The sequence below is a fragment of the Meriones unguiculatus genome, chromosome 14 (assembly GCF_030254825.1).
Source record: "Meriones unguiculatus strain TT.TT164.6M chromosome 14, Bangor_MerUng_6.1, whole genome shotgun sequence".
Taxonomy (NCBI): Eukaryota; Metazoa; Chordata; class Mammalia; order Rodentia; family Muridae; genus Meriones; species Meriones unguiculatus.
In genome coordinates this window covers 31,066,985-31,069,204 of record NC_083361.1, presented here as the reverse complement: position 1 = coordinate 31,069,204, position 2,220 = coordinate 31,066,985, and the positions used below count along the sequence as shown (strand labels likewise).

General features: G+C 40.7%; 1 protein-coding gene across 1 annotated transcript; it reads right to left on the bottom strand.

Annotated features, from left to right (window-relative positions):
* Window positions 1–347: 347 nt before the first annotated feature.
* LOC110539336 (olfactory receptor 10T2-like) lies at window positions 348–1,313 on the bottom strand. The gene has a single exon (XM_021626182.2). The coding sequence runs from the start codon at window positions 1,311–1,313 to the stop codon at window positions 348–350; it is 966 nt and encodes a 321-aa protein (XP_021481857.1).
* Window positions 1,314–2,220: the final 907 nt, after the last annotated feature.

Sequence of the window (2,220 nt, the reverse complement as noted above, 5' to 3'; positions counted from 1 at the left end):
TACAATATATACACATATATAAGTATTTTCGGGCATTTTAGTATGCCATTGAGTTTTGTAGTAAGAAGACTGAAAAGTAGACTAGATCTGGTGATTAGGAAATAATAACTAAAATCTGGGTATGGGGACTTATTCCATTATTTCTAGCAGAGGTAGGCAGATTTCTATGAGTTCAATGTCAACCTGGTCTACATAGTAACTTCCAGGCCATCCAGAGCTATATAACGAGACCATCCATGTCTCAAACACAAAACAAAAATAATGAAACAGAACACAAATGCTCTTTTCATTGGATTATGATCTTAATCATTAAGTGTCCCATTTTTTCCCAACACCATACACATTTTTCAAATCTTTTGGGCTCTTTTATTTACCATTTGAGGGAAAAACCTGATTACATTGCCTATGTCTTTCCTTAGGGCTGTCTGCATGTCTTTGTTCCTTAGACTGTAAATGATGGGGTTGAGCAGAGGTGTCAGAACAGTGTATGTCACTGCCAACAGTGTGTCATCCCTGAAAGAGTCACTGTTCCTGGGCCTCAGGTAGACAAAGCAAGCAAATCCATAATGTATGAACACCACCGTGAAGTGGGAGGAGCATGTTGAAAAGGTCTTATACCTTCCCTTGGCAGAGGGCATCTTCATAACTACTGTCATGATGAAGACATAAGAAACCATGATCAAAATAAAGCTGCCTACCAACACAAAGGCAGTGAATGCAAAGAGAATCATTTTCTGATAAAAAGTGTAATTACAGGCAAGGGATACAACAGGCTCAATATCACAAAAAAAGTGCTGAATTATGTTGGAGTTGCAAAAAGATAAGTTGAATATTATGATAATGATACACAGAGAAACTGAGAAGCCAAGCATACCAGAGGCCACAATGAGCTGAAGGCAGATCTTTTGGGTCATCAGGATTGGATAATGGAGGGGGCTGTGGATGGCAGTGTAACGGTCATAGGACATGGCAGACAAGATGAAGCAGTTATTGCCTCCCAATCCAAAGAAGAAAAACATCTGGGTGGCACACTCAGGGAGAGAGATGGCCTTGCTCTCTGATAGCAAGTCCACTAACATGCGGGGCAGGATCACCATAGTGGTGCAGGTTTCTGAAAAGGACAGGGCAAAGAGGAAAAAGTACATGGGGGTGTGAAGGCTGTGGTTGAGCTTGATGGCCACCATGATGGATGCATTTGCTAGGAGGATGGTCAGATGGGAGAGGAGGATCACAGCAAAGAGGAGATTCTGCAGTTCTGGGAAACTGGAAAATCCCCACAGAATGAACATGGTCACTGTGGTGTGGTTGCCCATCCTCCCGGTAGCAGTGATTTATCCTCCAGGCAGATGTGTGCTTAAGGTGAAGCCTAAGAGATGATGTGAAGAGCTTCTGCACTGATGTCGCCAGGATTTTAATCAAGGTCCCCTGAGTTAATAAATTCAATGACCTTAAAGAGAAGCCTGTACGCAGGTGACTAAGGGCAAAGCTAGGAGTGTAAGTGATGAGAATATTTCTAGTACATAGATCTGTTCAAATGCCATAGGTGGGTTTAAGGAGGTTCCTGGGTTCCAGTCACAACATTGCCCTTGGTATTTGTGTTGCTCATTCAGGATCTGCAGGAGAAAAAATATATATATACAAAATTACTTTATTCTCACCCACTGGGTTTTGTGGCACCATTTTTATATATGATGATATTATAGATTTAATGAAAGAATGAAATAATCTATTTGCTTAAGTTATTTAAAGTGGATATAAGTTTTGTTAAATGTTTTGGATAGATTAATAAAATTTTTTAAAAGAACTTTTATATTGCTCTCAGCAATGTTCTATGTATAGCTAAGTTCCTCGTCATTCTCTGGTTCCAAACAGTGACTATAACAGTCAGGCTCTCTGGAGGAACAGAACTGATATAGTAAGCCATAAATGTTAAAATGAGATTTGTTAGAATGGCTTGTCTGCTGTGGTTTGGCTAGTCCAACAGTGCTGCCTCACATTGGAAAGTCCAAGAATCTGACAGTTGTTCAGTTGATGAGGTTGAATGTCTCAGCCAGTCAACAGTTTAATTTGGAAGCACACAGAAGTGAGATCTGACACCAGTGAGTAATGCCTCATCAGCAGGATAGATAAGCTTGCTAGTGAGAATGAGAGCAAGCAGGCAAAGCATGCTTTGTCCATGTCCTCTTTACCAGAGAGTATAGCCAAGTGTCCATAGCCCAC